The sequence below is a fragment of the Muntiacus reevesi genome, chromosome 4, assembly GCF_963930625.1.
Source record: "Muntiacus reevesi chromosome 4, mMunRee1.1, whole genome shotgun sequence".
Taxonomy (NCBI): domain Eukaryota; kingdom Metazoa; phylum Chordata; class Mammalia; order Artiodactyla; family Cervidae; genus Muntiacus; species Muntiacus reevesi.
This window is the reverse complement of record NC_089252.1, coordinates 109,508,401-109,532,393: the sequence shown is the minus strand read 5'-3', so window position 1 is coordinate 109,532,393 and position 23,993 is coordinate 109,508,401. Positions and strand designations below refer to the sequence as shown.

The window sequence follows — 23,993 nt, the reverse complement described above, 5'->3', positions numbered from 1 at the left end:
GTCTTAAGGTGTGAGTAGTACTGTCAGACATCATTAAATGACGCCCTATTGGGTCCTAGGCAGTACTGAGAGCTGAAAGTTGAGTGCGCAACACACTCCTTTACCCTGAATCTTAGAGACCTTAGACGGGAAGCCGAGGAGATGCAGACAGTGCGTGATCCCTCCCTCTCCTGGAGGACTCAATCTTCTTGAGCAAGCCTCCCTGTGACACTTCCCATGGACCCCAGCAGAGGCCAAGACATTGACCGGGAGATGGAGAAACCCTTACTTCACCTTGTTCAGGGGCCACCCTGCCCACTGCCCAGCAATCCCATGAAGCAACAGCAGGGGCTGAGGCAAGTCCACCTCACACCGTGGGAGGAGGGCAGGGATGGGGCGGGTCAGGGAGACTCCTGGTTGAGCCTTTGCATCAGAGCTCAGGCCGAGCATAAAAGGAGGGTCCCTCGGGCTGTGAGGAGGCAGTTTGGGGACCATGGAGACCCAGAGGGCCAGCCTCTCCCTGGGACGGTGGCCACTGTGGCTACTGCTGCTGGGACTAGTGCTGCCCTCGGCCAGCGCCCAGTCCTACAGCTACAGGAGAGCTGTGCTTCGTGCTGTGGATCAGTTCAATGAGCAGTCCTCAGAAGCTAATCTCTACCGCCTCCTGGAGCTAGACCCGCCTCCAGAGCAGGATGTGAGTTGGGGAGGGGGCTGGGAAGGGGATCTGTCTCCTGACATCCTTGGCCACACTGTCCCTCCCTTCGCTCAGGCTGTACCTCCTGTCAGGAAGGCACTTCTCCCTCTTGGTGGGTTCCCACCTGTTCTAGGAAACCTTCCCAGACCTGGGTCCCCTGCCAGCCCCAGGCTTCCTGCCTTGGCATCTCTGCTGTGGGAACAGGCGCCCTGCACACCTGGCTCCCAGGACTTTCGGGAGCTCCAGGGATGGAGGGGGTCACAGGCTCTGTGAGGTGACGTCCCTGCTGAAGCCACTGTGCACCGTGGTGTCTCCCTCCCAGGGAGGCCTCTGTCAGCCTGGACATTCCAGGTACAAGGGCTCTCCCTGCAGGCGGCCCTGACCTCCCTCAGCCCCTCTGTGGGGAGGCGCTGCCCTCAGTGCTGCCGTGAGGTCCGCTCCTGCTTTCTGGGTGCTCGTGAGGCTGGGGACGGCCTCTGTCCCCTCCCCTGGGCTCTCAGCACCAAGCCCAGGGCTGGACACGCAGGGGGCTGGAGAGGCTGCCGTCTGGGTGGGAGGGGGCAGACAGATCAGAGAAGGAAACATGAGCCCGAGTCCAGTCTCCCCACTTTGATCTTTGACCAGGTGGAGGACCACAGTGCTCCAAAGCCTGTGAGCTTCAGGGTGAAGGAGACCATATGCCCCAGGACGAGCCAGCAGCCCCTGGAGCAGTGTGACTTCAAGGAGAATGGGGTGAGCCTGGGGGCTGGAGGAGCAGGAGAATGCTTCTCAGGGAGCTGAACAGGGACTTTTGGGACAGAATTGCAGTTCCTGGGGTGAGGTGGGGTGTGGCTGGGAGATATGGCCTGGGGTTTCTAGTTTGACCTCAAGCCTTCTTTTCCAGCTGGTGAAACAGTGTGTGGGGACAGTCACCCTGTACCAGAGCAGGGGTGACTCCGACATCACCTGTAATGATGTAAGTGGCCCCTTCTGTTCTGCAAGGACTGCCAGAGGGGTGGGTTGTGGAACTTCGTATGGACCAATACCCGCTGCCCCATCCAGGGCAGAGAAAGGTCCTCCTACCCTGGCCCCTCCCACCCCCGAACCCCAGGTCACCTGTCCTGGCTCTGCACCCCTTAGAGCAGTGGTTCCCTACTGGGGTCCCAACCTGGGAACTGATATAGAGGCAGATTCGCAGGCCTACTCAAACCTCCTGAATCAGATTCCTGGATGGGGGGCAGCTTTTTGTATTTTCACAAAGCCTCCAGGCGTTTCCGTCGATGCTGAAGTTTGAGAGGCATTGACTCAAGTCATGAGCCCTCAACCCTGGTTCCCTTCCAGCTTTGTTGGGATGGGCTTGTGATCTGGGAAGCCCCGTGTCACCTAAGGGACCTTGGTTTGCTTATCCGTCTGTGGTGTGGCGATTTAATCACAGGCTCCAAACATCACATGGGAGGTAACCTGGGGCTCCAAACTTACTGATGTGGCCCAGGAATCGGAGTGTTCAAGTGGCAAGGGATCTGGTTTTAATGCTGAGCCAATCCCCCAAAGCAACTATTTCCTCCTGGTTCACAGATTCAGAGTGTGTCGCTTCCGCATATTGCGCGGATCATCCTCGGAGCATGGAGAATTGCTCGGACTGGTCAGACAATCAGAGATTTCTTCAAGGGATGAAGTCCTAAGGATCAGGTTATCCTGGTTCAGACTTCTGGTTCCTGAAAAATAAATTCTTCTGAAAACAACTTCCTTAACATTGAAATTCACTTCTCTTCCCTCTCAGTCTTACTAGGACCAGGTCCTTAACTCTGAGAGTCCTCCTGAGTGTATGTGTGTGTGTGTGAGAGAGACAGACAGACAGCGATCACTCCTATTAACTCCCGGATGGGTGAGGCCGTCGTCCTTTCAGAAGGGTATGCGGGTACAAGGATGTAATGACGACCATAGCTAACACGGATATATTTGAAAGTTGTTAAGAGAGTGGAGCCTGAGTGTTCTCATCACAAGGAGAAGACCTCATTTGCTTTTTTGTATCTCTAAGAGACGATGGAAGTTAAGGAAACTTACTGCAGCACTCATTTCACAGTATAGGTAAGTCAACTCCTTTTGCTGTACACTTGAAATTTATAGTGCTGTATGTCAATTATATCTCAAATGAAACTGGGAAAATACTTATAGAGTGTGAAAGGATTATTACAGCAAAAAGTTTGTGAACCGCTACTTAGAGAAACTCTCCATGGGTGTGCAAGGAGACACATATGAAAATATCCAATTGGAGTATTGGTCTGTTTCTACTATAGATAGCAAACAGCAGTGAACACAAATAAATGGATTACCGTTTATCATTAAAGAAAAAACCCTACAAAATAAGCTACAAATACGTTATAAGGATACTTATATAATGTTTAAAAGCGTGGAAACAACACTATGTTTTGCTTATGGGTACTGGTGTAAAAACAAAAAACGTGCTAGAGGAGAACTGAGCAGGTCAACGCGCTAAGACAATGTTCATCCGTTCCACTAGAGTCGCATTCTGGCCCCAAACTACGCTTCCCGGCAGGCTGCGCGCCGCGCCGTGACGCACTCCCTGCTGACGCACTGCCTTGCCTTTGCGTTTTTCGTTGCTGGGGAAGCGCCGCGCTCTCTTTTAGTCGCTTGACGCGACTGCCGGTAACTTTGCTGCTGCCGCGTCGCCCAGCCGGTGGCAGATGTGGAACTCGCGGGAGCAGTTCCTGGGCTCGCCCGCGGACTGTGAGATGGACCGGCTGGCTAGTGCTAAGGCAGGAAGAGAGCGACCGCACCTCCTTCCCCGGCGTTCGGACCTCAGGCGCAGACCTGGCGTGGGCCTGGGTGTCGCGGGGCTGGTTCCCTAAGGAGTTGTGGAGAGGCGCGCTGAGGATGCGACACCCCTCCCAGCTGCTTGCCTGCCTTGTGGGTGGGGCGGCGTTCCCTCCCTCGTTGCCCAGTACCCTGTTCTTGTGGTTTATAGCTACCTCCCCAGAGTCCCCGGCCTCGCCTTTCCGCGGGGTGCTGTCTGCGCTGTCCACTCTGGCGGCAGATCCGCTGCGGGCGAGAATTGAGCGCTTGAATTGTGGCGAGTGCTACTGAAGAACTACATTCTTACGTCCTGTTAATTAATATCTAACTGAAGAATGAAGAAGTCTAGAACTTGGTTTTCATCGGACACGAGTTTGTTGTTCAGTCGCTAAGTCGCGTCCGATTCTTGCGACCCCATGGACTCTACCCCATCAGGCTCCTCTCTCCATGAGATCTCCCAGCAAGAGTACTGGAGTGGGTTACCATTTCCTTCTCCAGGGAATCTTCCCTACTCAGGGGTCAAACCTGTGAGTCCTGCATTGGAGGCAGGCTCTTTACAACTGAGCCACTGGGAAAGTTCCCGACACAAAGTGATTATTTTGCTGAGGCTACATTTCGCTTTAACCGTGTTTTTAACGTCTTTTGAAATGTGCTGTAGGTGTGCAAACCACCTCTGATATCAAAGAGATTACTGGGGGCGGGAGGAAGAATCCAAACTCTTGATAACCTTTTAACATTGCATATGTGTTGAAATGATAATATCTTACATATGTTGGGTTGAAGAAGTGAAGTTGGTCACTCAGTGTTGTCCGACTCTTTGGGACCCCATGGACTGTAGTCCCCCAGGCTTCTCTGTCCACGGAATTTCTCCAGGCAAGAATATTGGAGTGGGTTGTCATTCTATTCTTCAGGGGATCTTCCCAACCCAGGATCCAACTGGAGTCTCCCACATTGCAGGCAGATTCTTAACCATCTGAGCTACTAGGGACGCCCATAAAATTAATTTCATCTTTTAAAAAACTCTTGAGATGGCTGCTATGGAATTTTTTTGCCCCTGGTGTTGCCGTGTGGCATGCGTGCGTCCGGGATCTTAGTTCCCTGACCAGGGATGGAACCGATGTCCCCTGCAGTGGAAGCAAGGAGTCTTACGCCTGGGACCGCGAGGGAAGTCCAGGAAATTTTAAATTATATATGTGGTTGTGCTGTAGCTCCTATATTGCTCTTGGATAGTGCTGCCCTTGGAGAAGGGATATTTCTGCATCAGACAGAGCCTTTCTGGGCTCTTGGGGACACTTCCTAGAGGAGTTGATGTGTCTGGAGGGCATTCTTACCCTGTCTTGTCTGAGGGGTCTATATCTACCACATTTAATATTTCTGTTGGAGGTTCCTGCAGAATGGCTTTTTCAGCCCCTCTTCCCTAGCCACCAGGAGCCTTCCTGGGTTGGGTTGTGCTGTAGAGAGAAAACTAAGGACCTGATGGTGACTTGAGAACACAAGATGGCAGGAGGATGCATCTGTTAGAACCAAATGCCTGCTGGTACTCAGGTTTTCTTTTCTACCAAGGTGAAGAAGATTCTAATGGTTTTAGAAGTCAACGTTTGTAATTTTAATATATGCTGAACTGCCATGTAGTTAGTAGTTTGGGCCCACCAATTATTGATGAGGCATTGTTTTTTCATTGACTTGAAATGCCATATATGCCATATACCACAATTAGGTTGTCCTTCATTCCACCCACCCATCCAGCCAGCCATTCATCCTTCTTCCTCTGCATTAAGAATTGTAGATATGACCAACCTATGATTGACCTGGATCATGAGGGAGGGGGGAAATTATACTAAGTACATATGTATAAATATATAAGTAGAGCAGAATAAGGGGGATCCAGAGTGCCAGGGTGTAGAGGCAGAGTTGGGCCATCAGGGTTGGCTTCTGTGAGGAACTATGTGTGAGCAGAAGATTGCAAGAGGTAAGGAAGGTAGATATGTGGGTGTGGTGGGAGACTCTTCCAGGCAGAGAAGCAACCAGTCGGAGACCCCGAGAGAGCAGAGTAAGGAGGCCAGCGTGATCGGAGTACAGAGAGCAAGGAGGAGAGCAAAGTATTAAAAAGAGGCCCCTCTGAGCCCTACGAGTTAAAAATCTTAAAGTATAATTAAATCTATCAGTTTCGTGTATTTTTTTAACTGATTCTTTTTATTATCATTATTTTACTTCGACTGCGCTGAGTTTTTGTTGCGGCAGACAGGCTCAGTTGGTCCACGGCAGGTGAGATCTTAGTTCCCTGACCAGGGATTGAACCTGAGTCCCCTGCATTGCAAGGTGGATTCTTAACCACTGGACCACCAAGGAAGTCACCAGTTTTGTTGTTTATAGGTTCTACAGTCTACAGGGTCACAAGAGTCAGACACCACTTAACGACTAAACAACAAACTTATTTGATATCATAAATTGTATTTTTATTCATTTACTGAAAACTTGAAACCGATTGTTTGTCTCCATTGGTAGATACAAAATTATTCTGGATATTCCTGAGTTCTTAAGACTGCTATTTTGCGAGTTGCACATCAGTTTCTGTCAGAAGCTTTTTTAAGGTTTTTCTCTATTTGGCATAACTATGAATTAAATAGTTCTGATTTGATCTATTCTTTTCGACTTGTATCTCTTTTGAACTGCTTCTGTCAGTTTAAATGGCTGCACTTCACTCCATTTGGCTCCTCACCTAGTTTCTCTGTGTGTCTCAGTGAGGACTCACCCGTTTAATTTACCTTCAGCTAGCCAGTGTCACTTGGTCTTGTTTTTATCTCAGTGCATGTGGATTGTAAATCTCAGAATCAATGCATTTCATTAATTCTGAGAAGTATATTACCTCAAGGTGTTAGTAAATTAATCTTTTACATGGAAACTTTGGATCATATTGGATCCATTTCAGGCTTTATACTGTTTTGCTACACTTGATTTATCCTTCCTTTTCTCTGTATATCTTTTTTTCTTTTATTGCTGGATTATTTAAAACAAATCCCAAATAGTGTGACGTATCACTCCTAAATAAATCACAAATGTAGCTAACGAATAAGGACTTCATTGAAAATATATAACCACATTATCAGTAGTGCCTTAGTATTTTCTGAAAGTTGGTCTGTGTTCAAATTTACCTGATCATCTCAAAGTCTTTTGCAATTTTGAATCAGGATCTAGACAAGATCCACATACGGCTTTTTAAAAAAATGTTTCTTAAGCCTGTATCAATTCATCAGCCCTCTTCTGTTTGTTTTTTTTCCTCTCCCCAGGCCATGGGTCTATTTATAATGCTTTGAATCTAGCATATAAATCTACTTTAGATAATATTGTAAAGTAGTTTTCACATAGTAGATTGTAAATCAAGAGGAAAATAGTTTTGAACTTTATCAAGAAGTATTCATCAATAGGAAAAGCATGGCAATTCCCTGGTGGTCTGGTGCTTAGGGCTGGGTGCTTTTACTGCCATGGCCCTTACTCAGTCCCTGATTGGGAACTAAGATCCCACACACTGCTTGGAATAGCGGGGAAAAAAAAAGAAAAAAGAAAAACATTATATCACCAGTGGCATTGCTGGTTGTAGTGTTTGAGTTACCACCCATATAGCACACCTGTGTCTGTCATCAGTAGAACGCACACGTCATCAGTAAGGCTTGTCCATGTCTGTCTCCATTTGTAACTGTGACCTGCCTATAGCTATAAGCATCTGATTACTTCACTGTCTCCTAGTGTAGTCCTTCCAAGAAATTCATATCGAAAAGCATAGTATTTTGTTGTCAATTACTTTCCTTTATTTCTCATTTATATTTTGATTAGGGCACTATTTTTTAAATTCTGTGTATGGGGACATTTTATTCAATATGAATCTCATTTCAAGACAGTAAATGAGATGTTACAAAACATAGACTATGACAAGGAGCCTTTGATTCTAACAGTGTTGAGAACAGAACATGTGTCTGTCTTCTGTCTAACCTTTCACGTTCATTCTTAATTAACTCTGCTCCTATCACTCGTTCACTCAAAAGTGTTTATTAACTATTAAATGTCAAGTCCAGTTCTGTGTCCTTGGGATACACCAGTAGTATATCTGGGAGAAGGGTGTTCCAGACATAGGAACCAGTCTGCAGAGCAGCAGGACAGAGGTCAATGCAGCTCAGACTGGAGTGAACGAAGGGCAGAGTACAGATGGAGTCCGAAAGGCAGTAGGTTATGAAAGAATGTGGAACCTAGTGGGCCACTCAGGGCTTGGCTTTTACTCTGAACATTACGGATATATATATATATTCATTTATGTTTGGTTGCACTAGGTCTTCATTGCTGCGTGGGCTTTCTCCAGTGGCAGTGAGCGGGGGCTACTCTCTAGTTGCAGTGCACGGACTTCTCATCGTGGTGGTTTCTCTTACTGTGGAGCACAGGCACGCGGGTTAGGGTCAGGGCTTCAGTAGTTGCAGCTCCCAGGCCCTAGAGCACGGGCTCAGTGGTTGTGGCACATGGGCTTAGTTGCCTCACAGCATGGGGAATCTTCCCACCGAGGATCAGACCTGTGTCCCTGCATCGTCAAGTGAATTCTTTGACTACCACTAGGGAAGTGCTGGATACGTATACATTCTTGAATAAAGTGAACAGTTTTATTAGAAATGTGCGATAAAGAAGGAAGAGATTGGAATTAACTTTAGTCACCTGCTCCCAATCCATTCTTCTAGTCCTGATCCCAGAACAGAACTCTCATGGCTGCAGAGAGTACTTCCTTCAGATCAGTGCGGGTCCTGACTTGATTGGGCACAGTAGACCCTCTAGAGCAATATTTCTTAGCCATCCTTCATTCTATCCTGAGAGAGTCAGTGAAGTTGGACAGATAATGAATGGGGAAATTCAAATGAGGTTTCACATGTGCTCTGGTTAGCCACGATTCTCTACTGTCTTCTGTATTAGAGACATCCAGACTGAGTGACTCCTCTGTATATCCACTCTTTCTCTTCAGAGAAAAAGTCACAAAGAACATTCCCATATTTGTCATGAAGACTGTTCTCTCTCGTTGGAAACAAATTGTTGTAGCTTAGTGTAACTGTTGTAGTTAGTGTAACTGGTTATGGCCTAGAAGATAATTTTAGTATAAGTGTAGATACTTACAAAGCTGACGATGCCTCTGATGTTTACTTGGAAGATTCCTTTTTCGAATAATATATAGAATAATACGTTCTACTGTGGGGTTTTTTGTTTGTTTGTTTGATTCAAATAAAAGATGTAATAAGTAAAAATTGACTAAAGGGTGGTCCAGTGATTGAGAATCCGCCTTGTGATGCAAGGGACACTGGCTCAGTCCCGGGTCCAGGAAGATCCCACATGTCGCAGAGCAGCTAATCCTGTGTGTCACAACTACTGAGCCTGTGTTCTGGAGCCCGCAAGCTGCAACTGCTGAGCCCACGCACTGCAACTCCTGAAGCCTGCATGCCTAGAGACCATGCTCTGCAACAGAGAAGCTGCCACAATGAGAAGCCCACCACCCTGCAATGAAGAGTAGCCCCTGCTTGCGACCACTAGAGAAAGCCCGTGTGCAGCAACAAAAGCAGCAACAGAGACCCACCACAGCCTAAGAATAAAATACATAAACATTAAAAAAAATTGACTGGGTTACATAATCTGAACCTAATCATAGGAAGATGTCAGGAACATTCTATACATATTCTAAACATGAGAAAGATTCTCTGAAAAAAGAACTCTGTTCTTCAGAAATGCCAGTCTCATGAAAGAGACACTAATGGAAACTAAGGAAACATAACTAATTTTAATATGATTGTAGACCATCCTGTGCTGTAGGGAAAATGCTATAAAGGATATTACTGGGTCAGCTGACAACTGGAATACATATGATAGTCATTAAAGTGAAAGTTGCTCAGTCGTGTCTGACTCTTTGCAACCCCATGAACTATATAGTCCATGGAATTCTCTAGGAGAGAATGGGTAGCCTGGAGTGGGTAGCCTTTCCTTTCCCTTCCAGGGGATCCTCCCAACCCAGGGATCGAACCCAGGTCTCCCGCATTGCAGGTGGATTCTTTACCAGGTGAATGACAAGGGAAGCCCAAGAATACTGGAGTGGGTAGCCTATGCCTTCTCCAGGGGACCTTCCTGACCCAGGAATTGAACCGGGGTCTCCTGCATTGCAGGCGGACTCTTTACTACCAGGGAAGCCCTCCTAGTTGTTAAAGTATTACATAAATGTTAAATTTACTGGAGTTGATAACTGTATTGTGGTTATGAAAAAGAATATCCCTACTTTTGTCAGACACACAATGAAGTATTTATAGGTAAAGAGTATTGATGTATGCATTAATTCAAAGAAAAAAATGTATGTACATATACATGTACACACACACATATACAAATTTTAACAATAGGTAGTTTGGGTAAAAGGTAAGAGCTGTTCCGTGTACTGTCCTTATTCTTGCAACTTCTCTGTATGTTTGAAATTATTTCCAAATAAAAAGTCAAAAGGGGTTGAATGGAAATATAGGTCTGGTGAAACTTGCCTTGCAGAGACAGACATTAATGGTTGTGAATGATGAATGGACTATAAGACATTATGACAAAGAGGAAAAGCCTAGCTAACCCTTCCTGTGACTACTTTGAAAACTCTTTCTTCAGATTTAAAGCCAGAAATCCATCCCTGGCCTCTCTGTCCTCTGGCAGGCAGCAGCTTCTCAGCCAGCGTGATCTCTGCAGTCGTCCTATTTCCAGATTCATGTGCAGGAAATCAACACCAACCAGGAGATCCTTGCCCAGATGAGCAGCAGCAGTAGCAGCAACAACATTCTGATAAAAACCAATGTGGGGAGGGGTGGTGGTGGGCAAAGCAGAACATCAAAGAGTGAGGGTGTCTACCCCTTTGTGTTTTTTTCTTTTTTTTTAAAGTACCAATGTACCAATTTGGACCAATGGTTCCAAATAGGAAGAGGAGTATGTCAAGGCTGTATATTTCTCACCCTGATTATTTAACTTACATGCAGAGTACATCATAAGAAACGCTGGACTGGAGGAAGCACAAGCTAGAATCAAGATTGCCAGGAGAAATATCAATAAACTCAGATATGCAGATGACACTACCCTTATGGCAGAAAGCTAAGAAGAACTAAAGAGCCTCTTGATGAAAATGAAAGAAGACAATGAAAACGTTGGCTTAAAGCTCAGCATTCAGAAAACTAAGATCATGGCCTCCAGTCCCATTTCTTCATGGCAAACAGATGGGGAAACAGTGGAAACAGTGGCTGACTTTATTTTTCTGGGCTCCAAAATCACTGCGGATGGTGACTGCTGCCATGAAATTAAAAGACACTTACTCCTTGGGAGGAAAGTTATGACCAACCTAGATAGCATATTAAAAAGCAGAGACATTACTTTGCCAACAAAGGTCCATCTAGTCAAGGCTATGGTTTTTCCAGTGGTCATGTATGGATGTGAGAATTGGACTGTGAAGAAAGCTGAATGCCAAAAAATTGATGCTCTTGAACTGTGGTGTTGGAGAAGACTCTTGAGAGTCCCTTGGACTGCAAGGAGATCCAGCCAGTCCATCCTAAAGGAGATCAGTCCTGGGTGTTCATTGGAGGGACTGATGTTGAAGCTGAAACTCCAATACTTTGGCTACCTGATATGGAGAGCTGACACATTTGAAAAGACCCTGATGCTGGGAAAGATTGAGGGCAGGAGAAGGGGACGACAGAGGATGAGATGGTTGGATGGCATCACCGACACAATGGACATGGGTTTGGGTGGACTCAGGGAGTTCGTGATAGACAGGGAGGCCTGGTGTATTGTGGTTCATGGGGTCGCAGAGAGTCAGACACGACTGAGCAACTGAACTGAACTGAACTGAACCAATGACAGCAGATCTTCAGTGGTTTTCTGTAGCCCATCCCAGGGACCACCAGTAAACTCTCAGGGAGGTAACTGTGTTGAAGGTGCAGCGCAGTCCAGCCCAGAAGGTAAGCTCTGGGGAAACAGACAATGTTCTGGAGAGGGTAGAATCTCAGGATCTGGAGCAGTCCAGTTTGGAGAGTGTGGACTGGATTTTAGCCAGAAGTAAAATTTCTTCAGATGCAGGCTGTCATGGGGAGGGAACATCTGTGTGCAGAGTGTTGGTGAAGCTTTAGTCAGAAGTCACATTCATCAGACATCAGAGGACACACAGGGAAAAGCCTTAAATACGTAGGAAGCGTGGGCCAGGCTTTTTAGATGTTGCCCCTTAAAACCACCAGAGTATGCACTCAGGGGAGAAGGTTTATGTGTGCTTTTAGCCTCAAGTCACACTGCATCAGAGGACACACACAAGGGAGAAGCCCTTTGTGTGCGTGCTGTGTGGGTGAGGTATTAGTGAAAAGTCAGCCCTCATTAAGCACCAGAGGATTCACAGAGGGCATAAACCTTACGTGTGCAGGAACTGTGGCCAAGACTTTAGGGAGAAATCACACCTCAGGACACCTTCAGGTGAGAAGCCTTTTGTTCACAGGGAGTGTGGGTGGGGGCCTAGTCCCAAGACATTCCTCAACACACACCAGAGGACACACTCAGGAGAGAAGCCTGATGAATGCAAGTATGTGGGCAAGGCTTCAGCCGTCCTTCTCTTGCTATTTCTGTCTTTTCCTGGCTTGTGCAAATACTTGTTTCCATAAGTTCTCTATATAAATTCAAGCCTGTTCACTTTCAGATTGTAGATTGTCATGGTAATGCTCCCTCGTGATTCACACCTCCCTGCATCTGTGCCCTGTGCAGTTGCTTCCCACATGGACTCTGGGCTTGACCATGTGACTTGCTTTGGAAGCTCGATAAGCTCGTGAATGGAGGCCTGCTTTCTTGGAAACTTGAAATAACCCTGCAAAGCAGCAGCTCAGGAGGAAAGACCATGCTGGATCCAACTGCTGAACACAGCCATATGCGTCCAGGTGAGCCCAGCAGAATCACCCAGCTCATCCATAGACATATAGACAAGTTCAGTCATTATGGTTTTAAGCCATGAAATCTTGAGGTGGTTTGTCATAGCAGTAGGTAACTGTCATCCTCAGCTATAGCAAAGACATGGCTACCATTAGTGGCTCTGTGCAAATCAGAAAAAAAAAAAAAAGTCATAACAATATGCCACTACTGGCAGACATACTTTTGCTCAAACCAAAGGTGCCCCTTCTTCTAGGATGCAGGTTTATGCCAGTGGCCTTTGTGCTCTACATAAGCTGTACGCCATGTGAACCTCCTGGGAGATTTTGACTCTCTCTTCACTTAGCATAAACCAGAAACTTGACTTAGGATGGGTTTAATTACTCCAGTTAAGGAGAGAGAGAAAGCGCCTCGAGTAGTGCTCCCAGCCTTCATTCAGTAGCACAGTGACTTTTATTAAGGAAAACAGACCAAACGAGACTAATAGAGAGTCACTGCATTTTTCAGGCAAGTCAGCTGCGCAAGCTTCTCCTTGAAAATGATGAACAGTTCCCTGAAAAAGAGGAGTCATCATTCCTCTGAACCAGCCATGAACATTCCAGAGATGAGGTAGATAGTAGATTCTAGAAGAGGTGGCAGTGAGGAGCTTAGGCCCTCACGTAGGTGTTGATGGCCAGCAGAGATGGCGCAAGCAGTCCTAGAAGACTGCTCTGGGACCAGAGGTCTGTGGAGAAGTTTGGGCGATGCCCCAGTCTTCACAAACTCTCAGGCCTGGGTCAGGAGCAAAGTGGATGCCACCCTCGGGACTGTAGTGCACAGGGCCACAGCGCAACTGGGGCTCCTCCTCCTCGTACCAGCGCTGTTCACTGAAATCGGGGAAGAAGGCTGCAATCTCTCTACTGGCTGAAACCACTGAGTCTGTAAGGGGAGGACAGAAAGAGAAGGGGTTCTCATAGGGAGTGCGGGTAGATGCAAGAAGCAGTCATAATCGGCTTCAGAGCCTGTACTTCTCCCACCCCTAAGTCCTGGGCCACATCTGCCAAGGTCACCACAAATGGCCAGAAACCCAACTGGGAGGAAAGCTCCCTGGGGGACCTGCCTTTCAACCCCACCATCCAGCCTGCCCAGCGTCCTTGAACCAAGTTCCCTTTGAATACTGTGGACACAGGAGGCAGCCTCACCTGAGCCGTGGGTTGTGTTACGGGTGTCGGTGAGGCCGAAACTCCCACGAATTGAATCTGGGGCCACGTGACGTGCTCGAAACACTCTGGTGGGTCCCATCACAGTCCTCCAGAGCTGGATGGCGTCCTTGTGGGTGAGGATGTAGGCTCGGATCGGCCCACTGTGAACCAAGGGAGTACATGTCAGGCATCTGGCTCTGGGTTCAGGAGGGCACACTGGACATCCTGAGTCCCCTTGCTTTCTAGCTGAGTACTGTGTCAAAGAGTTGACAGAAGGCCGCTGAGGAAGAAAGGCCACCGAGACAGCTGAGTTGTTAGGAAGCATTCAACAACACTCTTCTACAGCCCCTGGATCAGTAAGCACCTCAGAACAGGTGGCCACGGGGTCAGTCTCGGCCCGAACCCATGTTTCTTCAGACCCTCGACACTGCTTACAACTTTAAAGAGTGGCAAATAAAATTAATAAATCTACTTAGGGGGGCAGGGGAAATAAGTCTCAGTGGATGAAGATGTTGGAACTAAAATGAGAAATACCTGGCCATGAATTCCACCAGCCGCTGATAGAAAAATGCCCTGCAAGGAGAGAGCACCTCCATTAAGACACCAGTGCCAAGAGAACTTTTTGTACTACTGCCTCCCTAGAGGAGGGAACAATCACTGTTTTCGAGAAAGGAACAGGGAGTCTGACTTACCTGGGTCTGAACCCAGGCACTCCAACTTACCACCTGTGTAGTTTCGGGTAAATCAGTAACTTCCCTACCTTAGTTTCCTAATCTGTGTGCTGGGGACATAATAGCTACCTCATGGGGTTGCTGGGAAATGAAATGAAATCATGAGCCTTTGGACAGTATTTGACAGAGTCAATTGTTGACAAGTGATTCTATCAGGATAGAAGACTAAATTTCTTTTTGTACCATAACCCTCCTAGAAAATATTTTAAAAACATTGATAATCATGAGAAGTTCGTGTTATCAATCCACTCTTAAGAAGACTGGCTGAATTTTACGGTTGGTAAGTACAGTAGTCATGTATGGATGTGAGAGTTGGACTATAAAGAAAGCTGAATGCCGAAGAATTGATGCTTTTGAACTGTGGTGTTGGGAGAAGACTCCTGAGAGTCCCTTGCACTGCAAGGAGATCAGACCACTTAATCCTAAAGGAAATCAGTCCTGAATGTTCACTGGAAGGACTGATGCTGAAACTCCAATATTTTGGCCACCTGATGTGAAGAACTGACTCACTGGGAAAGACCCTGATGCCAGGACTGAAGGCAGGAGGAGGAGGGTGCGACAGAGGATGAGATGGTTGGATGGCATCACCCACTCGATGGACATGACTTTGAGCAAGCTCCCGGGAGTTGGTGATGGACAGGGAAGTCTGGCATGCTGCAGTCCACAGGGTCACAAAGAGTCAGACACACTGAGTGACCTAACTGACATCAGTGCGAACCTGACTTGGGTGTCGGTAAAATCTTTCCAGGGATAGAGAAGCCTCCCGCTCAGAGGATGCTTGGCTCCTACCTTCATGCTCTCGGTAAAACTTCCGGCAGTCTTCCTTTCTCCACAGAAGTTCTCTCATTCGCACAATAAGGAACTTGTTGCTCAGAATCTGCTGATGAACAGCCTGGATAAACGCCATCCCAAAGATAAAAGTCAGTGACAGGGAGCATCTGAGTGACCTGGAGACCCAGGCTAACCAAAAGACTCCTGGGGAACCTTTACAGCCTAAAACTTGAAGAAAAGAGACTCCCTGTTGCTATCTTGAAGATGGGAGTGAGTCATGTATGAGGAATGTGAGTAGTCACTAAAACTGGTAGTCCCCACCTGAAGGCCAGCTAGGACATGGGGACCTCAGTCCTATAGTCCCAGAAATCAAATTCTGCCATTCTGAATGAGCTTCAAAATGGATTCTTCCCACACCCTAGAGATAAGGGCCCAGTCAGTTGATACCTGGACTTCGGCTTTGTGAAACCCTCAGGCGAGAACCCAGCCCTCAGCCAAACCTACTGGACCTCTACATTCTAGAACTATGAAGTAATGAATGCTGTTTTAAGCTGCTAAGTGTGTGGTAATTTCTTATGCAGCAATACAGAACTGGGCCTTCCTTCCCAGGTGGTGCAGTGGTACAGAATTTGCCTGCAATGCAGGAGACACAGGAGACAAGGGTTTGATCTCTGGGTCAGGAAGATTCCCTGGAGGATGAAACAGCAATCCACTCCAGTCTTCTTGCCTGGAAAATTCCATGGACAGAGGAGCCTGGCACGCTACAATCCATGGAGTTGCAAAGAGCCGGACACGACTGAGCACATACGCAATAGACAACTAGTATACACACACTGCCCTGAGGTTTGGTTCTTCTTACTGTATTAGAGCCTTTGTTTAATTTTTTTAAAAAAATATTTTATTTATTTGTTTCTTGACTGTATGCATTTAAAGAATCTGCCTGCAAGGCAGAGACCTGGATTCCATTCCTGGGTTGGGAAGATCCCCTGGATGAGGGCATAGAAACCCATTCCAGTATTCTTGTCTGGAGAATTCCTATGCACAGAGGAGCCTGGGGGCTACAGTCCATGGGGCTGCAGACAGTCGGACGTGGCTGAGTCACTAAGCGCTGCACAGAGCCTGGGGTCTAAGTTGCAGCCCGCAGGATCCTCACTGCTTCATGTGGAATCATTTGCTGTGGCCCGTGGCCTTGAGGAGTTGTGGCACGTGGACTTAGTTGCCCCATCTTAGTTCCCCAGTCTCAGTGGGATCTTGGTTCTCTGACCACAGACCAAACCTATGTTCCCTGCATCAAGGCGGATTCTTCAGCACTGGACTACCAGTGGTTGGTTATATTTTATATCTGCCTCAGTTCTCCAACAGATTTTTAGTCTCCTTGGGGTCAGCATCGACGACGTCTAGCTTTGCCTCCACACCATCTAGCAGAGGACTGTGTTGTCAGTCTTCACAAATGGCCCTGTGGCAGCTGAAACAGAAGCAATGCCCAGGGCATACAGTAGAGGCTTAGGACGTGTTCTTACCTCCAGAATCAGGGGGTGAGCAACTGCATCCGGCTTGATGAGGGCCAGAGTGAGCTGGAGAGCCTGCGGGCTCCGCAAGATCGAGGTCATCTCCCTCCTGCACCAGAGAGCCAGATTAGAGACTCATGAGTGTTACACTCCCCATCCTTCTTACTCTGGAGCCACGCAGTCTTGCAAGTCAACTAGGGCTCTCCCTTCTGACATTCATAAAGCAGATGACAGTTGCTTAGTATTTAACTGCCCATTGGGATCATGGGATTGAGGGAAAGGACTAGTACAGGGGCCCTCAAGTTGCCCACTGGGGGACATAATGTTGTTAATGCAACTGTAACCCTGCAAAGGAGTGACCCATTCAGGAGAAGTTCAAGTTTAAACATGATCTGTCTCTGCCAGTACTCCCTTCCCTTCCTATCTTTTGTGTTTTACAGAGGATTTACAATTTACATTCCCAAAGAGCCTAGCCACAAGGGTATGGTCACACAGTGCTCTCCCATCAATTCTGGTGTGGACATCTTTAGATGTGGTACTGTATCCCCTCACCAAATGTTAAGTGACTCTCTACTGGGTTCCAGGCAGTGCCAAGTGTTGGAGGCTGACTCCTGAATACACTCTTTTACCCCGAATCCTGAGGAGCCCATGGTGTGGAGTCAGAGGGGATGTAGACCGTGCCTGGTCCCTCCCTTTCCTGGAGGACTCAACTCCTTTGAGCAACCCTGCCTGTGACACTTCCACGGACCTCAGGAGAGGCCGAGATATTGTCAGGGAGATGGAGAAACCATTTCTTCACCTTGCACAGGGGCCTCCCTGCCTGCTGCCCAGCAATCCCATGAAGCAACAGCAGGGGCTGAGGCAAGTCCACCTCGCACCCTGGGAGGAGGGCAGGGATGGGGCAGATCAGGTTGAGTCTTTGCATCAGGCCCAGGCTGAGCATAAAAGGGGGTCCCTCGGGCTGGGAGGAGGCAGGTTGGGGACCATGGAGACCCAGAGGGCCAGCCTCTCGCTGAGACACTGGTCACTGTGTCTCCACTCCTGGGACTCGTGCTGCCCTCGGCCAGCGCCCAGGCCCTCAGCTACAGGGAGGCCGTGCTTCGTGCTGTGGATCAGCTCAATGAGCATTCCTCACAACCTAATATTTACCGTCTTATCGAGCTGGACCAGCCTCCTCAGGATGTGAGTCAGGGAGGGGGCTGGGGAAGGGAACCACTAGGTGGGCGAGCGGGGACACAGAGCAGAGAGGGAAGCCTGAGCCTGAGCCCAGTCTCCCCACTCTGATCCTTGACCAGGATGAAGACCCAGACACCCCGAAGCAGGTGAGCTTCAGGGTGAAGGAGACCGTGTGTTCCAGGACCACCCAGCAGCCCCCGGAGCAGTGTGACTTCAAGGAGAATGGGGTCAGCCTGGGGGCTGGGGGCAAGGAGGATGCTTCCCACATGGCTGAACAGGGCACTTCCAGCAAGATTCCCCGCCCCTGGTATGAGGTTGGGAGGTCATGGCCTGGGGGTGGCTGGTTCCACTTTGACCTTGGGCCTCCCTTTCCAGCTGCTGAAACGGTGTGAGGGGACAGTCACCCTGGACCAGGTCAGGGGTAACTTCGACATCACCTGTAATAATGTAAGTGGCCCCTTCTGTACTGCGGGAACTGCCGTGGGGGTGGGTTGTGGAACTTCCTTTGGATCAATGACCCGCTGCCCCATCCAGGGCAGAGAAAGGCCCTCCTACCCTGCCCCCTCCCTCCCTGAGCCCCAGGTCTCCAGTCCTGGCTGTGTGTCCCTAACAGCAGTGGTTCTCTACTGGGTTCTCCACCCAGAGAACTTGTCAGAAAGGCAGATTATCAGCCCCATTCAGAGAAACTAAGCCGGTCTCTGGGGTGGGGTCTGATCATTTGTCTTTTCCCAAGACTTTCAGGGACTCTGACCGACCGAAAGTTTTGAGAGTCACAAACTCTCAATTAATGCTCCCTTCCAGCTTTGCTGGGATGGGCTTGTGACTCTGGGAAGCCCTTGTCTTCCCTCAGTGTCCTCATCTATCTGTGAGTGTGGCGATTCCACCTCATGCTCCAAATATCACAGCCAGAGGTGAACTGCTGCCCGAGGAGCCTGGTGTGACCCTGGAAATGGGAGGTGCAGGTAGGGAAGGATGTTGGGTTGATGGTGATGCAGTACCAACAAGCAGCCTGTGTTCCTTTCTGTTTCACAGCACCAGAGCATCAGGATAACAAAGCAACCATGGGCGCCTCCACAAGCAGCCCGAGTATGTCACTTCGTCGTGATAAGGGTTTGCAGATAATCAGCACCTGAAGATTTCCATCATAAGGCAGAAAAGAATCTTAAGGGTTTTCTAGCTCTGCCTCATGCTACTGGATCTGAAAAATAAATTCTTGTGATATGACTATCCTCCAGGCCTCAATTTCATTGTCTCCTCTCCTCACGCTTATCAAGAAATAATCTAACTATTCCATATCTCGTGTGTGTATGTATGTGTGAGTGTGTGTGTGTGTCTGTGTGTGTCTCTGTGTGTGTACATGAGTGTATGTTGTGTGAGATCCCTCCTGTGAACACAGAGGAGGGTGAGGCCCCTGTTCCTTCCAGGAGGGCACGCGGGAGACAGCAGCCCCAGGAGATCCATCCTTGGGTTCGTCCCAAGCCCTTCACCTGCCCCTGCCCTCCTCCAACACCCAGTCGGACCTAAGGAGACCTGCTGTGTGTGCAGTGCTGGTGGGAATGCTGACCCTGCTCACACGGAGCTGACAGTCCACGAGGGGCCAGGCTTCTGACCTTTGAAGCACTCAGAGACGCAGTTGATTCTCAGGGCTAAGCCTGCAGGTGCAATGCCCATGAGTCTCATGGACATGACGCTGGCTGGAAGGAGCAGAGGAGGGGCGATGCAGGATCCTGGCTCACACCTGAGTTTGCTGGGGAAAAGGTGCATGTGGATTTCTCAAGGACCAGGTGTAGCGGCGGGGGCAAACACTCTAAGATGAGGACTATGATGTCTCTCCTGAGCAGACCTCACTTCTGACAGGCTGTGAGGACTAAGCCAGGAAAGCTGCATGCTGGAGGCATGGAAGGTTCACCCTTCGCATCACAGGAAGTGCAGCCTGAGAACTCGGATGTGGGACCCTCCGAAGGATCGGGGATGGATGGGGGAAGAGGACTTCAGTCTGAAGAGTGTAAGAGTGAAAGGCCGAGAGGCATGAAAGCACAGAGAGATTGTTCCTGGTACCAGACATCAGTCACTACATGTATTACTAATTATGTTCTATTGTAATCATGGCCCTTTTCATCTTTGATGTGGGAAAATGATCCAGCTTGACCAAGAGGCTGCTTGACAACAGCCTAGGGTCAAACCTGGACATGGAAAGCAGGTTTCATGGAAGCCCACTTCTCCTTCCTTTTTCAAGGCTGAGTGTGTAACCACCACCATCCATTCAGCTGCCATCTTCCATGGTTTCCCAGATAATTGTCCCGAGTCCCAGAGGCCGACAGTGGCCAAGAGCTACTACCCCCGAACTGCAGTCCCGTGGCCATCCCACGGGAAACTAGATTAGAATTTGCCTCATGGCCTCTGGGACCCTCTAACATTTAGGCTTATTATCTCTCCCAGTTGAACTCTCTCCACACCTCAGGGCTGGCCACTCTGCTTGGTGACTCAACCGGATGACTGGACATGGAGTCACTTGGGAGTCAAATTAGAAGGGATGTCCTGAAGACTGATGTCCTATGTCAGAAAAAAGGAGGAGGTGGCTTCTATGCCTGAAGATCCCTGAAGGCTTCCCAAGGAGGAAGACCTGGGTTAACAGTGGGATCAGGGGCAGAGATGGGAGACAAACTGGAGGCTCTGAGTGGCCTGAGGGGTTGGGTGGACAGGGCAGCCTGACACCGGAGTCCCACAGGCACGGGGTGATGACAAGTAAGAACAGCAACCGTTTAGGCCCTGATGCCAGGTGGGGTTGGTGTGGGCTCTGGAGGCAGTGGGTGACATGGTCAAATGGGCGGTGTATTGGAGCCCTAGAGAATAGCGTGGAGGGTGGGCAGTGGTCAGGGAGAAACCGGTGCTCTCCAGCTTCTGGAACGTGGAGTCTGGAGGTTGTGGCTTCGCTCAAAGGGGAGAAGGCAGGAGTAGGACTAGGGCAGGGTTGGCGGCAGGTAAGGGGAGTGTCCTCAGGAGGAAGAAGGAGCAGGTTGGGCTTCCAGGCTTCCAGCTCAGGGCTCCTGCGATAGCACCCCGCCAACAGTCCAGTGAAGACAACCAGGGCATTCTTGGGAGTCTTGAACCAGAGGCACAGAGCAGTGATGATGTGCATGAGAACTGGTTTCTTCAGGAGGGCCGTCCCAGAACATTTGAGGACTGGGAGGTGAAGCAGCCCAGATGCACCTGAGCCAGCCCTGTCTCCTAAGAGGAGAGTCCGTGGAGGAGAGTCAGCAGGAACACGCAGGGAGGAGGGGACCCAGGAGAGTAGGGACAGGGGACTATTGGTCAGGGGCAATTTCAGGAGGACAGAGTGTCCCCAGAACCTGTGCTGATAAGACAAGGCTTGAGTGTGGCCTCTGGATCTAGGCAGAGCTGGTCAGCCTGTTATGGGCTTGATGTAAGCCAGCAAAGAATTGTTGGAGGTGGTGTAGGGAACACTTCCTCAGGCTCTGCTGGGGAGGGGCCAGGACAATAGGTCACGTTTTGTGGGGTCTGAGGACAAGACATTAGTAGACTGAGAAAAGGAATGAAGAGGAATCCAGGAGAGAGGAGAAATGGAACTCACTCCCTGGGCCTGGGCACAGAGAAAAAGATGGTGTGGGCGTGTGTCTGCCTAGGGACAGGCTGTGTGTATACGTCTTAAGGTGTGAGTAGTACTGTCAGACATCATTAAATGACGCCCTATTGGGTCCTAGGCAGTACTGAGAGCTGAAGGTTGAGTGCTCAACACACTCCTTTACCCTGAATCTTGAGAGACCATAGACCGGAAGCCGAGGAGATGCAGAGAGTGTGTGGTCCCTCCCTCTCCTGGAGGACACAATCTTCTTGAGCAAACCTCCCTGTGACACTTCCCATGGACCCCAGCAGAGGCCAAGACATTGACCGGGAGATGGAGAAACCCTTACTTCACCTTGTTCAGGGGCCTCCCTGCCCACTGCCCAGCAATCCCATGAAGCAACAGCAGGGGCTGAGGCAAGTCCACCTCACACCCTGGGAGGAGGGCAGGATGGGGCGGGTCAGGAAGGCTCCTGGTTGAGCCTTTGCATCAGAGCTCAGACCGAGCATAAAAGAAGGGTCCCTCAGGCTGGGAGGAGGCAGTTTGGGGACCATGGAGACCCAGAGGGCCGGCCTCTGCCTGGGACGGTGGTCACTGTGGCTACTGCTGCTGGGACTAGTGCTGCCCCCGGCCAGCGCCCAGTCCTACAGCTACAGGAGAGCTGTGCTTCGTGCTGTGGATCAGTTCAATGAACAGTCCTCAGAAGCTAATCTCTACCGCCTCCTGGAGCTAGACCCGCCTCCAGAGCAGGATGTGAGTTGGGGAGGGGGCTGGGAAGGGGATCTGTCTCCTGACATCCTTGGCCACACTGTCCCTCCCTTCGCTCAGGCTGTACCTCCTGTCAGGAAGGCACTTCTCCCTCTTGGTGGATTCCCACCTGTTCTAGGAAACTATCCCAGGCCTGGATCCCCTCCAGCACCAGGCTTCCTGCCTTGGCATCTCTGCTGTGGGAACAGGCGCCCGGCACACCTGGCTCCCAGGGCTTTCGGGAGCTCCAGGGATGGAGGGGGTCACAGGCTCTGTGAGGTGACGTCCCTGCTGAAGCCCCTCTGCACCTTGGTGTCTCCCTCCCAGGGAGGCCTCTGTCAGCCTGGAGGTTCCAGGTACAAGGGCTCTCCCTGCAGGCGGCCCTGACCTCCCTCAGCCCCTCTGTGGGGAGGCGCTGCCCTCAGTGCTGCCGTGAGGTCCACTCCTGCTTTCTGGGTGCTCGTGAGGCTGGGGACGGCCTCTGTCCCCTCCCCTGGGCTCCCAGCACCAAGCCCAGGGCCGGACACACAGGGGCCTGGAGAGACTGCCGTCTGGGTGCGGGCGGGGAGACAGATCAGAGAAGGAAACATGAACCTGAGCCCAGTCTCCCCACTTTGATCTGTGACCAGGTGGAGGACCACAGTGCTCGAAAGCCTGCAAGCTTCAGGGTGAAGGAGACCATATGCCCCAGGACGAGCCAGCAGCCCCTGGAGCAGTGTGACTTCAGGGAGAATGGGGTGAGCCTGGGGGCTGGAGGAGCAGGAGAATGCTTCTCAGGGAGCTGAACAGGGACTTTTGGGACAGAATTGCAGTTCCTGGGGTGAGGTGGGGTGTGGCTGGGAGATATGGCCTGGGGTTTCTAGTTTGACCTCAAGCCTTCTTTTCCAGCTGGTGAAACAGTGTGTGGGGACAGTCACCCTGTACCAGAGCAGGGGTGACTCCGACATCACCTGTAATGATGTAAGTGGCCCCTTCTGTTCTGCAAGGACTGCCAGAGGGGTGGGTTGTGGAACTTCGTATGGACCAATGACCTGCTGCCCCATCCAGGGCAGAGAAAGGTCCTCCTACCCTGGCCCCTCCCACCCCCAAGCCCCAGGTCACCTGTCCTTGCTCTGCGCCCCTTAGAGCAGTGGTTCCCTACTGGGGTCCCAACCTGGGAACTGATATAGAGGCAGATTCGCAGGCCTACTCAAACCTCCTGAATCAGATTCCTGGATGGGGGGCAGCTTTTTGTATTTTCACAAAGCCTCCAGGCGTTTCTGTCGATGCTGAAGTTTGAGAGGCATTGACTCAAGTCATGAGCCCTCAACCCTGGTTCTCTTCCAGCTTTGTTGGGATGGGCTTGTGATCTGGGAAGCCCCCTGTCACCTAAGGGACCTTGGTTTGCTTATCTGTCTGTGGTGTGGCAATTTAATCACAGGCTCCATACATCGTATGGGAGGTAACCTGGGGCTCCAAGCTTCCTGATGTGGCCCAGGAATCAGAGTGTTCAAGTGGGAAGGGATCTGGTTTTAATGCTGAGCCAATCCCCCAAAGCAACTATTCCCTCCTGGTTCACAGATTCAGAGTGTGCGGATATTCGGCCGGCTGTGGGATAAAATCCGGAGAGGTGGGCAGAAAATCCTCGACAAAGTAAAGAGAATTGGGCAGAGAACCAGATATTTCTACACGGGATGAAGTCCTAAGGATCAGGTTATCCTGGTTCAGACTTCTGGTTCCTGAAAAATAAATTCTTCTGAAAACAACTTCCTTAACATTGAAATTCACTTCTCTTCCCTCTCAGTCTTACTAGGACCAGGTCCTTAACTCTGAGAGTCCTCCTGAGTGTATGTGTGTGTGTGAGAGAGAGACAGACAGACAAGAGATCACTCCTATTAACTCCCGGATGGGTGA

At 49.7% G+C, this 23,993-nt stretch overlaps 4 protein-coding genes across 4 annotated transcripts; 3 read left to right on the top strand and 1 right to left on the bottom strand.

The window, feature by feature from the left end:
- Positions 1–472: 472 nt before the first annotated feature.
- Positions 473–3,757, top strand: LOC136167478 (cathelicidin-6-like). The gene is made up of 5 exons (XM_065935037.1): positions 473–673; positions 1,298–1,405; positions 1,557–1,628; positions 3,301–3,400; positions 3,639–3,757. The coding sequence occupies exons 1-5, from the start codon at positions 473–475 to the stop codon at positions 3,755–3,757; spliced, it is 600 nt and encodes a 199-aa protein (XP_065791109.1).
- A 7,296-nt stretch (positions 3,758–11,053) lies between these two features.
- On the bottom strand, positions 11,054–16,948 carry LOC136167833 (nucleoside diphosphate kinase 6-like; the record flags this gene model as incomplete). Its single annotated transcript, XM_065935380.1, has 5 exons — positions 16,607–16,948; positions 15,101–15,207; positions 14,119–14,154; positions 13,585–13,745; positions 11,054–11,064 (listed from the first exon to the last, which is right to left on the bottom strand). Coding segments are annotated over exons 1-5 (405 nt in total), but the record flags the coding sequence as incomplete, so codon positions are not given.
- Positions 16,949–17,579: 631 nt separating this feature from the next.
- LOC136167832 (cathelicidin-1-like) lies at positions 17,580–18,892 on the top strand. The gene is given in 5 exon segments (XM_065935379.1): positions 17,580–17,628; positions 17,631–17,776; positions 17,890–17,997; positions 18,146–18,217; positions 18,803–18,892. Coding segments are annotated over 5 exon segments (465 nt in total).
- Positions 18,893–21,905: 3,013 nt separating this feature from the next.
- LOC136167831 (cathelicidin-7-like) lies at positions 21,906–23,777 on the top strand. Its single transcript, XM_065935378.1, has 4 exons — positions 21,906–22,106; positions 22,730–22,837; positions 22,989–23,060; positions 23,661–23,777. The coding sequence occupies exons 1-4, from the start codon at positions 21,906–21,908 to the stop codon at positions 23,775–23,777; spliced, it is 498 nt and encodes a 165-aa protein (XP_065791450.1).
- Positions 23,778–23,993: the final 216 nt, after the last annotated feature.

What these genes read in the sequence shown, in the direction of transcription:
- LOC136167478 (XM_065935037.1), top strand. Translation starts at nt 473, where the DNA reads ATGGAGACCCAGAGGGCCAGCCTCTCCCTGGGACGGTGGCCACTGTGG. An exon ending in ACCCGCCTCCAGAGCAGGAT is followed by an intron (nt 674 to 1,297) that starts GTGAGTTGGGGA and finishes ATCTTTGACCAG; the next exon opens with GTGGAGGACCACAGTGCTCC. An exon ending in GTGACTTCAAGGAGAATGGG is followed by an intron (nt 1,406 to 1,556) that starts GTGAGCCTGGGG and finishes CTTCTTTTCCAG; the next exon opens with CTGGTGAAACAGTGTGTGGG.
- LOC136167831 (XM_065935378.1), top strand. Translation starts at nt 21,906, where the DNA reads ATGGAGACCCAGAGGGCCGGCCTCTGCCTGGGACGGTGGTCACTGTGG. An exon ending in ACCCGCCTCCAGAGCAGGAT is followed by an intron (nt 22,107 to 22,729) that starts GTGAGTTGGGGA and finishes ATCTGTGACCAG; the next exon opens with GTGGAGGACCACAGTGCTCG. An exon ending in GTGACTTCAGGGAGAATGGG is followed by an intron (nt 22,838 to 22,988) that starts GTGAGCCTGGGG and finishes CTTCTTTTCCAG; the next exon opens with CTGGTGAAACAGTGTGTGGG.